Raw genomic sequence first — 18,409 nt, forward strand, 5'->3', positions numbered from 1 at the left:
ACCTTTGCCGCTTGTGTCAGCGCAGGCACACCAACACAAGAGGCAGCGAGGAAGCTGCCACAGAGGCTTCTGCTGGCCTTCGCGTGTCAGCATATCTATATGCTCCGATGCGGCTTCCTCCCGCGGAGGTGCAATCGTGCTTTACGGCATGTTTGTGACCCTCCTATGCCTATAAGGGACTTGGGCCGGCATAAGGCGCAGTTAGGATTGCACCCTAAGAAGACAATCCATCAAGTCATCCTTCAAGTGTTTACAAAGGCGCTTCACTTAGCCCCTCCCTTCACCAATGAAAAGTGATCACCTTTCTTTCACTTGCTCAGGGGGACGGGAGGGGTCCGCTGTAGAGAGAAGGACTGATGGATTGTCAACCAGCTGCCCTCTCTCTTGCTCATGAGTGAGGCTATTGTTACTGTTCAGTTTTTTAAACTGATTTCAAAGGGATGCATTTTTCCCCTTCTCCAGGGATCAGCACATTCATTCTCATTTGCAGGGACCATTCGTGTTGAGTCAAATAAAAAATGTATAAAAAGTGTATAAAAATCCGTGTATAAATAGGCTGGACCTGTATAGTTTTGAATGGCAGAAACCACAGCTCAGAGTTCATTTAAGAGAGTTATAGATTGCTTTGAAAATCAAGACATAAAGTCATTATGCCTTGTAGACAAAGAAATACGTTGTTTTTAAAAAAAGATAATAAAACTATTGAAATACAGTATACTTCTTGGAATACTTTGTAAACATATATCTCAAATTGGTTTTTATCTTTTTTGGAGTAGACATTGAAGCACCAAAAATAACTTGTCCTAGTGACATTGAGACAGCTACTCTTGAACACCAAGACTCTGCAAATATTAGCTGGCAGATTCCAACTGCAGATGATAATTCTGGAGACGAGGTAAGCAAAATCAGTACATTTAATTTGATGAAAGCTTTTTTGGGATCCATTCATATGTTATGAATTGCTAAGGTAATGGACATGAAGCCCTTGAACGCTCAAAAGGCACTATATAAATGTGAAAAATTAATTGTCTCTGAGGCATTTATCTATTCATGTGAGTTGTCTTTCTACATGAGTGGTGCACTGATGTAGGAACAGTTTCACTTCTATTGAGAAAAGTATTTCTAGGATGTCAGTGCATTTCTGTTTACAGAAGCAGCAACATGAATCCACTTTACCAGACTGCATGGAATTTCTTTTTTCTGTAAGCAGCAGGATCCCACCCAAGCTTCATACATGCAAGGCAGAGCAAAGAACCTACCATTTTATCTGTACCTTTTTATCCAACAAGATATCACAGGGAAACACATGACATCAGTTGTATGTGGTTTTTCACCTGATATTTTCTGTTCATGCTTAAAGCAGTGTTTTGTCTGTGATCTCCGATGGGAGACCTACTCAGTGGAGGGGAGCTTTAACCCTTTCTTCTCCATCAGTGTTCTAGTTCCAAATTGCACACCTGAAATTGCACACCTTGCATCTGACATAGCCCATTTCTAAAATTAGGAGGTTGCACATACACATCATGGCTTGTATCCCGTAACCAGTGGTAACTGGGTAAATGTGCTGACTCAGGTGCCCATATATTTTCTCCTACAGACTAAAATCAGTACAGAAAGAAGAAATGCTCCCTGGGGCATTTGGTGGGGCCACTGTGAGATACAGGAAGCTGGACTAGATGGGCCTATGGCCTGATCCAGTGGGGCTGTTCCTATGTTCCTATTCAGGCCTTAATATACGTTGTAAAAGTATAAGGCCCTTTACAGCTGTCACAAATAGCAGGTGGCTCCACAACCCAGTGGACCGAGGTTTCCCACTGGCACTGGTATGGCAGCATAGGGAGTGGAAGGGAAGCAGGGAGTGGGTGGATTTTTCCTCCAGAAACTTGTCCAATCCCCTTTTAAAGGCATCCAGGCCAGATGCCATCACCACATCTTGTGGCAAGGAGTTCCACAGACCGACCATACGCTGAGTAAAGAAATATTTTCTTTTGTCTGTCCTAACCCTCCCAACACGAGAGAAAATACTCATAGATCAGGGAAGGATCTGATCTTTCTTTCTCCTAACTACTTTCTTCCTCCTGTCCTAACTCTCCCAACACTCAATTTTAGTGGATGTCCCCTGTTTCTGGTGTTATGTGAGAATGTAAAGAGCATCTCTCTATCCACTTTATCCTTCCCATGCATCCTTCCCAATAGGACTGGGTTGTAAGATGCTGTCCTCACCATTGGGGATCCAAGAAGCTGAAATCAAGAGTCAGAGACATCAGATTCATTCTTTTTTATTTAAGACCATAATTTCTCAAACTAACCATTTATTTAGTTTCAAACTTGTCTCAGAATTCAGTGTTTATGCACCTGTAAATCTTTTTTCTCTTGTTTCAGGTGTCAATTCAGGTTTCTCCAGCTTTTATACCACCTTACCTTTTCTCAATTGGGGAAGTTTCCATCACATATACAGCAACTGACAAATCTGGAAACCAGGCAAGCTGCACTTTCAACATCAAAGTTATTGGTGAGTAGTACAGTGAAATTATACGAATCGGGTCTCTTGAGTCTTAATTTTTGTGAACCAAAAATAAATCTTCAAGAAAAAATGCAAAATTATTGAAAGGTGCTCATGCTTGAGCTTTTTTAAGTCTCCAAGGGAAAGCAGTTTCACATTTTTGTGACTGCCTGTCTCTGTGCAATGTTGCCTTAAATTGATGGTCAGATGGCCGTTTCCAAGCTGAAACCTGGAAACTTCCTATTATCGTAAAAACCATGCATCCACAAAGGAAAATACAGTCATGATTTTTCCCATCCTCTCTGGTTTTATCTCCTACTCTCCACTGCCTTCCAATATTCCTTGTAATTTTTACCAGGACTGTGCGGTAATTTTTACCAGGACTGTGCGGTACCCTAAAAGATCTGGGGGGGAGCGATGACTCTGAAGTGCTTGATGATGATGTCATTGCTGTGTCCCAGGGCTCTATGATGGTAGCTGCGTGGGATGCTGATCTGAGCTGTACAGCTTAGAGGGAACTCTGCTCCAACCTTTCAAAATTAGAGTATTGCCTGTTGTGAAATACCTGAGCAGTGTGAGCACATGGCACAATCTTTGTGTGTATTAAATTACCCCAGATTCAGTCCTGAGGATCTCCAATAGCAGCGCTAGGAAGCATGTCTGACTCAGGGCCCAGCTAGATGTGTCCTTAACAGCGCAATCCTAACTTGTGCTGGAGCAGGTAGGCCAGCAGGCCTGCGCTGCATCCAGCGCAAGTTTGAAGCCAAGAGCAGCGCAACCCAAGGCAAGGGGAAAACTTTTGCACTGCAGTGGCCCCAGTGGGTTTACTCGAATCTGTGCCACCTGACGAGGTGGCGCATATCCGAGCACAACGGAGCAGCCAGGGGTTGCTCTGTGCCGCCCAGGAATGGGGGTCAGAATCAGCATAATGCCGGATCCTGGCCCTGCCTCCCTGTCAGGGTATTGAGGCACAACCTGAGGAAATTTGCTGCCTGAGCATGGCAAGGCCTGAAAGCCTGGGGCCTGTATCTAGATGTAAGCCCAAGGCTAAAGTAAGGCAGAAGGAAAGTGTGCCATGTGACCCTGAACTGACCAGTGGTGACTGGGTAAATGTGCTGAGTCACAGTGACTTTGCAGCCCCAATACAAGTGTATGGGAAAGAGGCCAGAGCATCCTGAGAGGATGAGGTAATGGGGATGAGGTCATCCCTTACCTGATTGGTCAGAGGAAGTATAAGAGGGAGGCTGCCAGAGCCTACCTCATGGGTCATTGTGAGGAGTTTCGGATGAGCGTGAATCTGTGTTGGAGTTACTGAAGATCTGTGATTGCTGTTTCGCTGCTGTGAGACTGGCTGCTGCTTGTATATATGTAAATACAACTTGGTGGTGGATATCTGCCTGGCTCGTGTTTTCTTTCCATCGCTTCACTATCTTGGGTCGCTTCGGGTGCCAGCATTCTGCTGCAGTTCATCTTCCTCTGCGGGCTCTGCTCATCGCAAAGCCCTAACACTCCCGCTCCCCACCTGCCTGCCTGCCAGCCTCTCAGGGAATGAAAATGCTCCTCACCAACCTCAGCTGTGGTAAATAGCACCGGTGGAGCAGCACATTTTTGTTGGGTTTGTGGTGCAGAAGTAAGAAGTTTAAAACACCACCACCCCACCCCAACCTGGACTACTATTTGTAATTTAAAGAACACACAAAGACCAGTAATGTGATTAATATCTGATCTAGTTTGCCCCTGAGATCTTAGAGGGTGCTTCCAGTCAGAGCTCAGAATGCTTGGCTATGATCTGACAATGATCTAACTCAACAAAGCGAGGCTCATATATAAGGAGAGGTTTTTTGATAAAAATAGTGAAATTGATTTAATACTTAAAACTCTTAGGGCAGGAAAAGTAAGATATGCTCCCCACTGCAGCACACTTCTAAGCCTTCCCTTTTTAAAGAAGCTCTCAACAGCACAGAGTGCTAGACTCTCATATCCTCCACGTAGTTGGTAGTTGATATTGTGCTGTAAGGGAGATTTGCAGCACTGTTGGCTGGATTTTCTTGATAAGCCCTTGTGGAATAGTTGTGGGACAGAGGGTGTGGTTTCCTGGGCCTGTTAAGCCCTGGTTGTTGTATCTGGGATGGATTCTGGCAGTCCTCCAGCTATTTGTGTTTCTACAGAAAATAACCTCTATTAAAGCACTCTTGTGATTCTTATCAAGCAAACATTCTTATTGAATACACATGTCTGAAGTTAAGAGCTTACATTGGTGAACTTCTGCCCCCCATTAACTTCGTAGAGTGTCAGTTTGTGCACTTATGCTTAGGATCTTTCGCCATGCAGCTATCCAACTCTGCATAATGTCTGTTGGTTAAGAGGAAGGGCAACTAAATATCTGCTTTAGGTGAAGTTTCACTGCCAGCATTGTAACTTTATAATTGCTTTCTCTGAAATAATATGTATGTCTCTGTGTGATATTTTATTGAAATGAACTAGTTTATGTTTCTGATTCTAATGATGCTCAAGTCCATTGGAAGTTCTGAATCTTCAATTTCTGTTGCCTTTCTGAGTTGCCTTTCTAAGATCTGATAGTGCTTGTTTACATTTTTGTGTTGCCTTGTGATCATGTTTTCTTTTGTGTCCTTAAATCGTCTAGACATTGAACCCCCAGTAATTGATAAATGCAGATCTCCCCCTCCAGTTCAGGTAGCTGAGAAGGACTATAGAGTAACATGGGAAGAGCCGCAGTTTTCAGATAATTCAGGTGAGTTTTTTTGAATGGGGGGTAGAGGGAGAGCATGCAAAAAAGCCCCAAGAAATTGCACTGTAGATTCCCAGATCAGAGAGTTTGGATTAGATCAGTGGTTCTCAAACTTTCCGGGAGTTTGAGAATCTGGGGTAAGTGCTGGCAGTGGCAGGGATGGGGGGGAATATCTTGACGGCACCACAGCAATCACGGTGCCTCAGGCACCCAGGCACATTTATACATACCTGGGGACGACGACTGTGCAGCCTTGCAAAAGGTCCTGGAGGTTCGTAGCCCCCTCCGTGAGCCTCCTCTTCACTACAATGGGCTCCAATCTGCAGTCGGAGCCCACTTCTGGTTTCAAAAACTGCGCTTCAGAGCTACGTCTGCAGACCAGAAGTGGGCTCCAAGTGCAAATTGGAGCCCACTGCAGTGGAGGGGAGGCTCACGGAAGGGGCTGTGAGCCTCCGGGGGGGCTGCACAGTTCCCCCCCAGGTATGTGTAAATGTGCCTGGGTGCCTGAGGCGCTGTGATGGCTGCAACGCTGTCGGGACACCCATTTATGGGTCACTCTTCTTAAGGTGAAAGTGATCCATTTTGGTTCCAATGGTGGGTCATGACCCACCACTTTGAGAACCCCTGGATTAGATTACGTAGCTAGTTATGGTCATTTGTCCTTATAGCACATTTTAGTAGAAAGTAGTAATCATGATAAACATAAGGCTACCGTCTTATCAAGCAGAAGAACATCTGTCTTACATCTTTGTTTTTTACTTTTCTAGGAGCAGCCTTAACAATAACCAAAAGTCACTTGCCTGGAGATCTCTTTCCCAAAGGAGAGACTGTAGTCCAGTATACTGCCACAGACTCATCAGGAAATAACAGGACCTGTGAGCTCCACATAATCGTTCGAGGTTTGTTTTGCTGGTGTATATATTTAAATTGAGTTGCTCAGGTTATAGCTGCTTCCAAAATTATTTTCCTCCTGTCTTTCAATCCAGAGTTCCAAATTATGTGTTCTTGTTTTTGAAGTGGAACCATTCAGTCTCAGTTCTGATTTTTTTCATTTTTGTACAGCGCACTGGACATGAACAGTTTGTCTCAGCTTCATTCATTTCCATTAATTCATCTCTCTTCTTCCCACTGCAAGGACTGCAGTCCTAGGGAATAAAGGACTGCAACTAGGGAATTCCACTCATCAGGTTCAGCCCCAGGATAAGAGAAATTTGAGCATTATTTTTTCACACAGGGAGGAAGTACGTGTGTCCTCAAGACACTCCTGATCTCAACACGCATGAAAATGTACAGAATTTTATCTGAACTGACGGTTCAATGTAATTTTTTTTTACATCTGATCCCATGAGATTGAGCTTGCTAAACTTTTTTTCTAAAATCAATGGTGCAAGATAGGCTACCAATTGATACTTTTACCAGACAATTTTCCCACAATTCATTGCACCTTTACTTTCATTTTTTTGTAGCTCTATCCATAGTTTATTACATTTCCTTTTCAGGTTCTCCTTGTGAAATTCCCTTTACCCCAGTGAATGGAGATTTTATATGCACAGAAAATGAGATGGGAGTTAACTGTACATTAAGTTGCATGGATGGATATGACTTCACAGCAGGGTCAGATGAAAATTATTATTGTGCCTATGCAGATGGTATCTGGAATCCACCTTCTACTGAGTGGCCTGACTGTTCTTGTAAGATTTTTTTATTTTTTGTTTGTCAGTCATCAGACGTGTTCTTTGTCTACTCAGCAATGCAGAAAATAGGGACTTATAGCTACAGGAGAAGCTTCAATCCTCTTGGGGCCAAAGTCTGTCAGCTAGCATTCGTTTGAATTGTGACTGCCCAAACATTTGGATAATCTGAAGTCTAGATGCACAATATACAAAATAGTGTAGATTACACAATATCATGAAGTGTTATGCAGTAATACAGATACATAAATCTAGTGCTTCAGAGACCCCTATTTTGAAGAAAAAAACAATTGTACATTTTTCATTTTAAACAAACAAAACAATAACTAGAACCTTTCATTTGATACTGGTCCAAAGTGTAACATGTTTCGTGACCATTTCCAGCATACCAAGGGATCTCTGTAACTAGAAAGCAGGTTATGTATTCAGAAATAATAATAATAATAATAATAATAATAATAATAATAATAATAATAATAATAATAATAATAATAATAAAAGCATTCAGTTCTTTGTATTGTCCTGGCTTCTTATGAAATAAAGACAGAACCAAGAGCCCATTCTATTCCCTCCCACCCCATATCCACTGCTAAAATGGGTGTGCCATATCCATTAGGGGGCAAATCAGGAGGCTTCAGAGATGAAAGAGGAAATTAAATTTCCCTTGTGTGACTCACTGAATCAAATACTTTTGGTTTTTAGGTTTGATATCCTGATTTTTTGGTTGCCTTGGCTTGTTGGGATTGTTTAAATCTGTTTCCTAGTTTGAACATCACAGAAAACTGTGGTTAAATACACAAGGAAGTGTTTGATTCATGCAGGAAAGGATGATAGGAAAGGCTGTCTCATGCAGGTTAAACTATGTGGGATTTGTTGGATTATATGAACCAGGGCTGCATGTCGTTTGGGTTATCAATTACTATCCCAGTACTTTTGCTAATAGTAATCAAATACATTTTACTGTAACCTTCGTGATACTTAGCATCTTAATTCTTGTTCATGCAAATGACACCAGAAAGTTAGCTCTGTTTTAATGTAACCTTCTGACCTAAGTGACTCCAAACCAGGCTAACATTCTTTTCTGCAGCAGCTGCACTATAATCTTTCCTGTCTGTTTTTCAGTGAATCGCTTGGCAAATCATGGTTTCAAATCCTTTGAGATGCTGTACAAAGCAACACGATGTGATGACAGCAATATTCTTAAAAATTTTGTAGAGGCTTTTCAGAGCGCTCTTGGTAAAATGGTGGGTTAGTAATACATTGTTTTATTTCCAGTAATAATAAAATCACAATTTCTAAAGAATGAACTACTTTCTCCCTACATGTTAAATGTACAATATGCAAAGGGGAAAAAATCTTTATCTTCAAAAGAAAGTTAATCTTTTCTAGTTCAAATACATAAATTTCACAAAATTTTTGTGCTTAAACCACTTGTATAGGCTGTATTCATATTTGCAGTCAAGCCTGCTTAAACCCTTTCAGTTTCTTATAGCTACTGGCTGATTAAGAGCCCAATCCTGTAGGCTCTGAGCACTGGCACTATTTATGACACCCAGAGTGTAAGGAGTGCCAGCACCTGCCCAGCACCAGACGGATGCAACCCAGAGCAAGGGAAAAGCAAGGGTGGAGGGCAGGGCAGGGGGAGGAGCCAGGGTGGGAGGAAGTGGGACTGGTGGAGCCTGATCCTGTGCTCTGTGTTGGGCTGCAAGGTCCGACACTGAGGTTCGCAAGTCTGCGCCAGTAAAATAGCCAGCACAGATTTGAGAAGCTCCATTGTGGGGCCTGGGGCTTCCCCTGAGGAGACCTTCGACAGTGGTGCTTGATACAGTGGTAGCCATTTTGGCCCTACTGCACTCAGCACCATCACCAAGTATAGGATTGGGCTGCCCATGGATTTATTTCTGATTTGGTGTAAGGTAGTTAATGTTAAGGTAGTTAATGGTGTGGAGTTCAAAACTGTATGTAGGTATCAAAGTAAAGAAATATGGAGACAGGTATGTGGACAGTGAATTCAGTTGTACTTTTATTGTTACCCAAATTTGTGTTTACAGGTGCCATCATTTTGCAATGATGTTGATGACATTGACTGTAGGCTGGAGGATTCGCCACAGAAACATTGCTTAGAATATAATTATGACTATGAAAATGGTTTTGCAATTGGTAAGTTAATTCTTTAGTTGCCCACAAGAGCAACTGGTGGAGCAGCTTCTTTCAGCTTGTTCCCAGTAGCAATCTTGAACATTTGTACTTATGGTTCTTCCTTGTTTAGAGTCAGACCCTAGAGACAGTCTAGGCCAGGGGTTCTCAACAGGTGGTACGCCAGATGGTGTTGGGTGATTTGCGCAGCCCCGCCACTCACAAGTGGGACTGTGATAGGAGCTTCCAACAACAGTAGGCGGCTTGTCCTGGTGGGCAGAGCTCTAATGTATGGTTTTCAAAGGCGAGAAAAAGCTCTCCACCCGCCCTGAGTCTCTTCGAAGCTCCCATCGTGCTCTCTGAACCTGGAAATAACTGGTGATGGTTTGATACCTCTGAGGAGAGCACAGCAGCAAGTGGTGCATTGAGGGAGCAGCACTGCAAAACACTGATCAATGCAAATGTGTTTGGAACTGAAGAAGATGAAAATGACTGATGAGTGATGAGTTGAAGAAGGAGAGGGTTAAACATCACTTCCTCTGCCATTTGTCAACTCCAAATTGCAGCTTTCTTGAAGCTGCTTCTCTTTTTAAAATTCTTTTAATAAAATAGCATTGGAGCTCAGTTTTCAGCATTGGCATGTCATGTATAATATGACATTGTGTGTACTGTGCTGGACCGCAATTTTAGGTCTTGATCTTTCACACTTGTTGCATACTATAGGATCCAAAGAAGTATGAGGTGTAATCTATACATCCTGCTAGGTCTTGTGTTTCGGTCTTTAACATACCTGAAGTATTCGTTGGCAGCCTTAGGAGGAATTTTTGTTGTAGTGGTTTTTTGTTTTTTTGTTTTCGAATGACCTTTAGGTCCTGGTGGCTGGGGTGCAGCAAATCGGCTGGATTATTCTTACGATGATTTCCTCGAAGCAGTCCCTGAAGAGGAACAACTTAAACCACTACCCAGTTCTGTGGACATGATGCACTCCCGGGTCAAAAGGCATAAAAAAATGAATGTGCCAATGTCAGACCACAAAATAAAGTTAATTTTTAATATCACTGGTAAGAAAAGTATTATTATTTACCAAGTAAAATACTTAGTATTGTGTGAAACATCCTGCTTTGAGATGGTGGATATTTTTTTAGTATACTTGAAGTGGCATTTTCTGTTGCTATTATCACTGCTATCCTATGTACTCTTATTTGAGAATAAGCCCCAATAAATAAAGTACAGAGAAACTATTTCCGATATAACTTGCATAGTTGAGCTGTAGATGCAAGGACATCGACTTCAGTAAACCCTGTAATGCTTTGTATATATGTGTGAGGTTTGTTTGTTTGTTTTTCCTAATACCAGCTAGTGTCCCATTGCCTGATGAACGAAATGATACACTGGAATCAGAGAACCAACAACGCCTTCTAAAAGCACTAGAGACTATCACAAACAGGCTGAAAAGGACTCTCAATAAGGATCCAATGTATTCTTTTCAGTTTTCTTCTGAGCTGCTTGTAGCTGATACCAACTCACTAGAAGCTGAAAAGGCCTTCCTGTTTTGCAGGCCAGGCTCGGTTCTTAGAGGCCGAATGTGTGGTAAGCAACACTGATTTTAGTTCTGTTCTATTCCAAACATATGATTTCTACAAGAAAAAATTTGTGAGACATTGACCACAATCCTAACCATCTTTCCAACACTGACATAAGGGCAATGCAACTCCAAGATAAGGGAACAAACATTGCCTTACCTTGAGGAGGCCTCCGTGAGTGCCCCCCAACTGCAGGATGCAGCACATGCCCCACTGGCACAGCTATGCCAGTGCTGGAAAGTTGGTTAGGATTGTGCCCATTATTATAGAATCTTAGTAGCAGAGGTTTAGAGTCCATGCTCTTCTATCGACTTACATTTATTTTCCACTGTACTTGTCTGTGCTGGTTTTGTAGCCTCAAGCATTTATTATCTGTGATTATATAAATATCAACTAGAATTGAGGATTTCTTCATTAGTACACTTCAGCCATTCATTCTTTGGTCCAGTTCATATGTAATTGAGTTTTATGCTTCTTCATAGCCTGGTTTTGCAGTACTTTGTTAATACCTGTAGAGACATGAGTCCCAGCTGATTATATTGTTCCTTTCTACAAATGTAGATTAGGTGGTACTTTGCAAAAAATGGGTACTGACACTTGCTAGATTTTATTATTTACTATTGTGTTTTTTTCTGTGCTATGCAGCCTTCTTTTATTTTGTTACTTCTGCTTGATGCTGTGTTTTTTATTGTGCTTTGCTGTGTGTAGTTGTAATTTTGTTGTATGTCACCTTGAGTACGACCTGATGGGGAGAGGAAAAGCATGATAGGAATATTTCAAATAAGTAAATAGTTCCCACAAACAGCAGATGAAATTGTAAACATTTTTCAAACTGCTGGTCAGAGATGGTCCTGGTCTTTCCCGTGCCCAGGGCCACTCTGCCTTTACTGGCCCCCCCACCTCTAACCTGGAAGTAATTGCGGTGACATCCTTGTCACCGCAATTACTTCCATGTGCCTGCCTCCTCCATTCCAGTTCCCCCTTTGAAAGAAAATAGGGAATGAAGGAGGCAGCACAGGCTCCGCTGGGGGGGTGGGGAGGGCATGGCCCTTAGTGTAGCAGGAAGCAGTTCTGGTGAAGAATCACATGACTGAATGGGTCCTTCATTTCAAAGAAAACTTTTCCATGCATAGAAAAATAGCAACTCAAGAAGGAGTCTAAGTTAGAATCCTTCGTCCTGACATGCTGGTTTTCTGTGCACAGGATACGTGCATGTGTGTGTGTGGAGGGAGTGGGAGGGAAAGACTTATTTGAGCACTCATCTGCATCTACTCATGGGTAACTTGTCATCTATTGTCACTAAGAATTAGATCTTGCTAAAGAACCAGGGTAGGCAAGGTCTTAATGGTGCCTTAATGGTGTGTCCCATGGCTAATGTTTTTCTTTATTATTACTATTATTTTGGTTAAATCACAGTTAACTGTCCTTTGGGTACTTATTACTCTCTGGAACATAATGTATGTGAAAGTTGCTGGATTGGATCTTACCAAGATGAGGAAGGTCAACTAGAATGTAAGAACTGCCCATCTGGTAGTTATACTGAATACCTCCACTCCAGAAGTGTATCAGAATGCAAAGGTGAGAGACTGGCAATCATCTAATTTTGTTTTATGTTTATGTTTATGTTACTTGGAGCCCAATCCTAGCTTTCCCCCTGCTAATGCAGCTGCGGGGGGGGGGGGAGATCGGGAGACTTTGAAGGGGAAAGGGGATTTAAATCTGCTTAACCACCCATAAGTGTCCTACTCTGCAATGGGTCTCCTTGCATCTGTGCCAGCTCTGTAGCTAGTGCATGTCTGAGGAGAGAAAGGGGGCAGGGAGGTTGCAAAAAATGGAGGATAGAATGGTGCACGCCATTGCCACTAGATCCATCCCCTCCTGGAGCCTCCCCACTATCCATTCCTGCTCCCTCCCTGCATGTACCACTGCTTTACCTGCTCCAGCGAGTCTAGGAAGGTCCAGCGATGCTGTGTGCTGTGTTGGCAGAAGCCTCTTCTTCAGACATAAATGTGTTCAACACAAACACAACACATAAAATATTTCTAAATTTTTATGCTTTTTGTTTTTTTTAAATTATGTTTGTAAGCTACCTTGTGTTGGAGAGAAGAATGTAAAAGTAAAACCTGGTGGGCCACTGTGAGATACAGAAAGCTGAACTAGGTGGGCCTTTGGACTGATCCTGTCTGTCTTTGTGTTTTTAAGTTGAATAATGGTACTCAGAAAAAATGATAAGATTCTATATTAAGACCCACCATGTGGGGAGTTCTACTCAGTTTATTTTTAAAATGACAGCAAGAGATAGATGTGTCAAACAGAAACTCCTGTCATCCTCTACACTTCCTGGAATTCTTGAAGATTCTAAGGCACATAGGATCACCTACAAATTTGAGGAATAAATCCAGTTTCTCAGAGAAAGTACAAAATTAGAGCAGTACATCTTGATATTACAAAGAGGACCAAGCAACCTTTTCAAATGTTGGAAAGAACCAGCAGACTGAGAGCCCGATCCTGAGGTTTGCGGTGCGGCTCCACACTGCGGACCTTAGTCGCAAACGTGCCGTAAGGCACATTTGTAGGGTTTACTGCCGGGCTCCCGCCAGGGCTAGCCCAGCTCCAGCCGGTGCTGAGCCAGCGCGCGGTGGGCGCCTGGGTTCCACGGCTCAGCATCTCCCAGACCGCTGGGCTGCGGAACGGGAAATGGGGGCGTGGGGGAGGCATTCTGGGGAGGGGGGAGGTGTGACTGGGGGCATGGGGAGACATGTTGGGGGGAGGGGGAAAGGCGGATCCGTGGAGCCGAGCTCCGCAGGATCCAAGGCACTCGGGCAGGACTGCTCACCCAACACGAGCACCTTTACTTTAGCGGCGACGAAAAGGTTGCAGCTAAAGTGAGTAGCCCCATTACGGGGCTGCTTCCCTTCTTCAGGGGAAGGGGACGAACATCCCCTTCTCCCAAGGAGCCTCCCGCGGTAGCACGGGAGGCACAGGATCTGGCGGAAGCCCTCTATGGAGCCACCGGGTCCCGGAACTCCGAGCAGCTCAGGATTGGGTTGCCCGTTGGTGACCAGTTGTTGAAAAATAAAATTCTAATATTACCAAAAATCACCCCACAATCTTTTTTTAGACCAACAAGTTATGGTTCTATAAAAAGTTGAAGACTTAAAAGAGTAAATTTGAAAATTCTTCTCTCCCTCCCCCAGGTTAGATTTTTAATATGTTAATCCTACAATCCTATGCATTCTGTTCTGGGAGTAAGTCCCAATGAACACAATGGGACTTACTTCTTAGACATGCATACAATTGCACTGTAAGAAGTTCACATGTTTTTCTTTTTTCTGTGTTTTGTCTAACTTGTGAATAGTTTTATATGTGGAATCCCTACTTCAAAAGCATCTATTACGATCTATCTCGTAGCTGCAAAATATCAACAAACATACTCCTTTAATCTGTGGGCTTAAAATTTTCCTATAGAAGAGTGCATGTTTGAGATAGGCCATTTAAAGGGAGTACTCAGTTCTCACTGTTAACACATTCATACTGGTGGCAGATGCTCTGTGCTAATTGTATTTTGCAAGCTGTTGTGGTATGCAGATCTCTGGGCTTATAAATAGCCAGTTGCACTTAGTTTCAGAGGTTATTTTGCCATTGGCTTATTGAGTTACTGGCTGTTGGCCTTGGTACATATTTGGATATTGCTTAATTCTGATGTACTGTTCTTCCATAATTAGCTCAGTGCAGTCCAGGAACCTATTCTCCAAATGGCCTTGAGATTTGTGAATCATGTCCTTTTGGCAAATACCAGCCTGTGACTGGATCTAAGCACTGCATTTCTTGCCCAACAAACATGTCAACAGTCAAAAGAGGAGCTGTGGATATATCAGCATGTGGAGGTTTGTGATGCCTACATTCCGAGAATCAGCATGTTGCTAAATACTCGTTCAGTATAACCCAACTTCCCTGATGTTTACATAATTGAAATATTTTTGAGTAGCAGCATGCTTCATGGCTTTCAACCCTGTTTTCGAATGTATTTTTTCTGAGGAGAGTAGCAGTTGGAGTTGAACTGGACTCATACTTTCATGATACCAAAATCAGCTTTGTGAAATCTCTATTTGAAGAAGTATATAAAATTAAAGTTTTTATTTACCCATTGACAAACATGACTTGGTAATTTCTAATTGTTAGCACTGATTCAATAGTAGATCATTCCTGAGTGTCACTGGTACTCTTATCCACTTTTTGCATAATAGAAATTTAGGGTAAAGCTAACATTATATTGACGTTGCTTTCTGCCAGATTTGCGCAACTTGTGATTTACCCACAAGTATGGTGGCCCACAATAAGTCTGATAAATCTCCTTGTTGTACTGCCCACTTTGGTCTGCAAAACTACTAGTCCACCACACATGGCAAATGTGACCCAAGAAGAAATATATAGGCCCAAGTTATGCAGTACAGGGAGGCCCCATATCCGCAGAGATCCCATATCCACATATTCAGTTATCTGCAGATCGGGTCTGCGGGGCCCACTGCACACTCCTCTGGAGGATCCGTCTGTGGCCTCTGCTGAACTCCGAAGCCCCTCCAGAGGGAAGGGAAGTTGGGTTCCCCTCGCCTCCAGAGTGTCCAGGCTGCAGGGGTGGGCATTTGCCCATATCCGCAATCTCAGCTAGAAGGGAGTTCTGAAACAAAATCCCTGCAGATGAAGGGACACACCTGTACTGAGGGAAGGAGGTTCTAAGTGAAGGATATATTTGAAGTGGAAAAATAGTCTCTTTCTAAACACTGTTTGTGCCTTTGGTGTTTTGCTCAAAATAGTCTCCAGCATTTTGTGAATTTCAGGGAGAAGGTGGTCAGGTAGCAATTAATATTTTTTGTTGTTGTTGTTTTGTTTTGCATGTTGCAGTTCCTTGTCCAGCTGGTGAATTCTCTCGTTCTGGTTTAATGCCCTGCCACCCCTGTCCCAGGGACTATTATCAACCTGATCCAGGAAAATCCTACTGCCTGTCTTGTCCATTTTATGGAACAACAACTATTATTGGTGCCAGATCTATAACAGACTGCTCGAGTAAGTTCTTCTAGCAGGAATGAAAATTGGCAATAGAATTATTGATGAAAGGTGCACAATAGGAATAATAGTCCATCTCACCACACACTTTTACTAATGGATGTTTTCATCTTTGGGGCCAAGATTGGGTTGTTCAGAAGGCAGAAAGGGAGAAACTAGTCCTATGTCCTTAGGCAGCAGTAAAACAAACAAGCCAACAATGAACAGAGGCAATCGGGACTCCAGATACATCTTGGATGATTTAGTAGCCTGATCTTTCAGAAGGATGACTAGAAATAGCCATCACACATCATTTTTTGCCTAAGAATATTCTTCCAATCTATAGATAGCAGGTAGGTGGGACACTCTGATTCCTGAACTCCTGCCCTCTGAGGACCAAACTTTTGGATGCTTGTTTGATAGGCAGTTAATAAAATCCATTTGCTCCAATGGCAGCTTTCCTCCAGGGGGTAATAGAAGCTTTGAGGGCCCAATTTTTGTTGGGATTTTGGCACTACAGGAAAGAGTACCCCTTCACTTCACTGTCTTGATACATATCAGCCTCTTCCCGCACCCAGGTGGCCTTTACATTAAAAATAACCACCCTAAAAATGCAGGACCAAGGTAGTAAGTATTAAAGGAGAACAAGTTTTGACCAAGGTGAATACAGGTAGTAAATGTAACTACATGTTACATTTAAAATAACATGAAGTCAGTACCTGCCATGTTCAGCCTTCAGGCTGAGTTAATTTCATGAGTTTGGGGGCTGGAATGAAGGTCAAACGTGATATGGCAATGGCAGACATACCTATTTATCACCTAAACTGAGCAGTTGGAAAATTTGTTTACCAGGAAGTGTGGTACATAGATGAGAACAGAACACTTTCTGCACTGCTCACATTTTACCTCCTCACAATTGGATACTCCCAAATTCTTTTCTCATCTGCCAGGCTCTGACAATGAAGGAAAAGTACTTGAACGGAAGTGATGTGGGGAGATAAACGGGGTGGAGAAGGGGGAGAGGTGCTCAGCACCTCTTGCCATCATGCTACCTTTTAAATTAAAACAGATGCTCTTAGCTACTTCTTTCTGCATGTTTTAGGCAGATGCATGTTTAAACATACAAATCTGTTCTGGTCACATCTTGTTTGGTCCTAAAAAACCTGCTGTCTCTTCAAAGTTCTGTGATCTAATCTTCTACTCAGACAGCAGAGGTTTGTATTGTCATTGGGTGTTCGTGTTTCTAATGGAATATGTAATCAATTTAAAGTTGAATATCCCTCTATATCCCCACAAACCAAGTTGGATCCTTTTTCCATTACTGCATCATCGATTGTGGCACAACCTTGACTCTGAGGACCTTGTCAATGGAATGTTTACAGCTGCTTTCATTTCAATCTCATTTAGGTTTTGGCTCTACTTTCTCTGCAGCAGAGGAGAGTGTAGTGGTGCCAGTCTCCCCAGAAAATATCAGCAAGAAATACACAGTCAGCAGCCAGGCAAGAACAAAAGTCACAATTTTCTAAAAGTTATTTTTTATTATTATTTAAAATATTTATATTCTGCCTGCCTGCCCCCTCCTCATCAGGTGGAGTTCAAGGCAGTTTATAGTATTCCTTTTTTACTTAGAAGTAATAGTCCTGCCCCAAGGGGCTCACTGTCTTAAAGGAGGGGGGGGGGAGAGAGAAAATTAAAAGAGATTACAAGAGAGCAAATAAACTAAAAAATGATTTCAAAATCTGCACCTGTGAAATAAGCACACAAAACACAAGTTTGGGATGAAAGGGCCACTTGATTGATAACCAAAAAAAATCTTCAGCAGGGTTGAACCTAAACTCAAACCCCCAGCATGCAGGTTATAGAATGAGGAAAATGGCACTGTTTATCTGCCTTCCCCAATTGAATAATGGGGTTTGCCACCGGCCTCAAGGCAGCACTATGTTGATGTCTGAATTCACCTGTCATGGAAAACCCTGAAGAGTCAAGGCAGCTGAACAACACAGACCATAGGCAAGCCTTGCAATCACCTTTGCCAAATCCAACCAGAGGATTTGTGAGTCATCCTCATCAAACCTGTCAAGTGTCATCCAAAAGGCTCTGGCTTGTCCTCCCAACTTTACTACTTCAGAATGGACACCAGCCTAAACCTACCTACCCAAACCCATGCACACTTGCCTAAAGTGTAACACCAAACCTAACAGAAACAGCATGCCAACAAAACACCAGTTTGGGGTAGGCAAAAAAACCACCAGCCAAGGCCAATCAGCAAAAAATTCTTACCCAGCCTCCAAACAGAGCAAATAGCTACTCTCAGACTTGAATGAAGAGGGTGGGTGAATGGGGACGCAGGATGGGAACACACTGAGTGTTGAGCCAGCATAAACCTGGTCCTCATGCTTGGCTTCCGCACATGTGACCCCAGGCGGTCATTGAACTGTCGCAAGCCTCTGCCCTGCCCATGTGCTCAGGGGACAGGGTAAAAATGACAACGTGTGAGGAGTACCTCCAACCATCCCCTCTTCACTTTCACTGGGTTAATGTTTCTAGGCCATTGTGAGGAAAGAAGAATAAAGTCCACACTTAAGTAGCATCTGGACATAGCTGGTGGATCTTCAACCTACAGACTTTCTTTTCTCCTTCTCCACCTCACAATTGATCTATTTCTCCTATCTAGATTATCAACAGTGTATGCAGTTGCATGTTA

At 42.8% G+C, this 18,409-nt stretch overlaps 1 protein-coding gene across 2 annotated transcripts in view; it reads left to right on the forward strand.

The window, feature by feature from the left end:
- The window catches only part of SVEP1 (sushi, von Willebrand factor type A, EGF and pentraxin domain containing 1), a 128,921-nt gene that overhangs the window by 51,742 nt on the left and 58,770 nt on the right, over positions 1-18,409 (forward strand). For both annotated transcript variants that reach the window (XM_066613523.1, XM_066613524.1), the window contains exons 8-20: positions 777-895; positions 2,383-2,512; positions 5,148-5,255; positions 6,020-6,151; positions 6,752-6,943; positions 8,066-8,187; positions 8,995-9,103; positions 9,949-10,140; positions 10,436-10,669; positions 12,079-12,240; positions 14,388-14,549; positions 15,565-15,726; positions 17,113-17,204. In XM_066613523.1, coding sequence (XP_066469620.1) covers positions 777-895; positions 2,383-2,512; positions 5,148-5,255; positions 6,020-6,151; positions 6,752-6,943; positions 8,066-8,187; positions 8,995-9,103; positions 9,949-10,140; positions 10,436-10,669; positions 12,079-12,240; positions 14,388-14,549; positions 15,565-15,726; positions 17,113-17,204 — 1,916 coding nt within the window. The remainder of the gene's footprint in view (positions 1-776; positions 896-2,382; positions 2,513-5,147; positions 5,256-6,019; positions 6,152-6,751; positions 6,944-8,065; positions 8,188-8,994; positions 9,104-9,948; positions 10,141-10,435; positions 10,670-12,078; positions 12,241-14,387; positions 14,550-15,564; positions 15,727-17,112; positions 17,205-18,409) is intronic.

The sequence above is a fragment of the Tiliqua scincoides genome, chromosome 2 (genome assembly GCF_035046505.1).
Source record: "Tiliqua scincoides isolate rTilSci1 chromosome 2, rTilSci1.hap2, whole genome shotgun sequence".
Classification (NCBI taxonomy): domain Eukaryota; kingdom Metazoa; phylum Chordata; class Lepidosauria; order Squamata; family Scincidae; genus Tiliqua; species Tiliqua scincoides.